Source organism: Myotis brandtii, unplaced genomic scaffold (assembly GCF_000412655.1).
Source record: "Myotis brandtii unplaced genomic scaffold, ASM41265v1 scaffold13256, whole genome shotgun sequence".
Taxonomy (NCBI): domain Eukaryota; kingdom Metazoa; phylum Chordata; class Mammalia; order Chiroptera; family Vespertilionidae; genus Myotis; species Myotis brandtii.
This window is the reverse complement of record NW_005354698.1, coordinates 1-1,713: the sequence shown is the minus strand read 5'-3', so window position 1 is coordinate 1,713 and position 1,713 is coordinate 1. Positions and strand designations below refer to the sequence as shown.

The following is a 1,713-nucleotide window of genomic DNA, read 5'->3' as shown; positions in this document are numbered from 1 at the left end:
TCATTCCCACCCTCAGTCCCCCTCTCTCCCCTCATTCCCACCTCAGTCCCCTCTCTCCCCTCATTCCCACCCTCAGTCCCCTCTCTCCCCTCATTCCCACCCTCAGTCCCCTCTCTCCCCTCATTCCCACCCTCAGTCCCCTCTCTCCCCTCATTCCCACCCTCAGTCCCCTCTCTCCCCTCATTCCCACCCTCAGTCCCCTCTCTCCCCTCATTCCCACCCTCAGTCCCCTCTCTCCCCTCATTCCCACCCTCAGTCCCCTCTCTCCCCTCATTCCCACCCTCAGTCCCCTCTCTCCCCTCATTCCCGCTCATGGTCCCCCTCAGTCGGGACCCTGGTCCTTTCTCCTCTGCTGGACTCCCTGTCCCTTCAGTGGCTGGAGCTCGGGCCCCAGAAGCCGCCACTCTCAGGGCAGGGAGACTCTTCCCGGCCGAGGGGGCCGGTGGGGCACTCACCTCGCTGGTGCAAGGCTATTGCCTCAGCTATAGGGTAGTTGTGTCTGCACACGGTGTCCAGCTCGGCCCGCTTCTGCTCCATGAAGTCCTTCTGGCTGTTCCAGTACTCGGCTTGCCGCTGCCCCAGCGGGGTCACCGCGCGGTACTCCCCCACGTCGCTGTCGAAGCGCGCGTACTCCTCCCGGTTGTAGATTACGCTCTCCAGGATCCGCACGCGCTGCGTCCCGTTGGTGTAGTAGCAGCGGGGCTTATACTGGTACAGGAAGTCCTCTGCGGGGAGCAGCCTGTCAGGCCTTGCTGTTCTCCAGAGCTGCCAGCCCGCCAGGAACCTTCCCAGGGACAGATCTGCAGCCCCGCCCCAACCAGCGCCTCTATCCACCCCGCCCCTGCCCCGTCCCTGCCTTGGCCACGGAACTGCCCTCGAGTAGGGAGGGGACAGAGGGGACCGAGTCTCCAGGATGCCCTTGGGCCTGGATCCGCCCCCCTGAGCCTGACACCGGCTGGGAGGGCGGTCCCGCAATCTAACACCCAGGCCCCGCCTTAGAGCGGTCAGGACGCCCGCCCCTGAGGTCCCATTTCCCACGGAACCCGGAACCTCAGAGACCAGTGACCACAGGCCTGAGAGTCCAGGGAGCAAAGACAGAAAGCCCGGAACCAGCGTCCTCCCCGCACGGGCTCGCTCTCGCCCCTCCTCCCTGGCACAGACCTTCCCCCCAACAGTGCTGTCCTAGGGACCCACCTCCCAACCCCAGAAAGGGAGGCTCATCATGGAAAGGGCACAGGCAACCGAGTTAGATCAGCTCAATCCCAGGGGGACTGTGCCAACCGCCAGCTCCTGCAGTTGCTCAGAGCACCCATAGCATAAAGGCAATTGTGTAGAAAGACCAGGACACCTACACCAGGGGTGGTGGGAAGACTGACAGAGTTTACATGAAGACAGAATCCTGTCTGAAATAAACGGCTTCTCAGCATGTCACCCCCTCTTCACTTTCCCTTTCTCCTCAGTTCCCTCCACCATCAACTCAAGACGCAATCCCACCCACTCACTGTGCGACCCTAAGTCCCTGGGAGGAAGCTGAGCCCTTGCCTGTGGCACCAGGTCAGCTGCCCGGATGCCAGGGTTTGCTGTGAGCCCTCTGCTCAGGCTCAGGACAGGGAGCCCTTTCCCCAAATCTGACACCACAGACCTGCTGCACACCTTTCCCCAACCAGAGCCCCTTTGTCTTTAGTCCAGACAAGGTCTTGGGGACAAGTCCTG

The 1,713-nt window shown here is 62.5% G+C and overlaps 1 protein-coding gene across 1 annotated transcript in view; it reads right to left on the bottom strand.

Moving 5' to 3' along the window:
- LOC102263678 (HLA class II histocompatibility antigen, DQ beta 1 chain) overlaps window positions 1–939 on the bottom strand; it is a gene marked incomplete at its 5' end in the record, with an annotated part of 8,749 nt that extends 7,810 nt beyond the window's left edge. Inside the window, one exon of the mRNA XM_005860193.2 lies at window positions 456–939. Within this exon, the coding sequence (XP_005860255.2) occupies window positions 456–939 (484 nt within the window). The remainder of the gene's footprint in view (window positions 1–455) is intronic.
- Window positions 940–1,713: the final 774 nt, after the last annotated feature.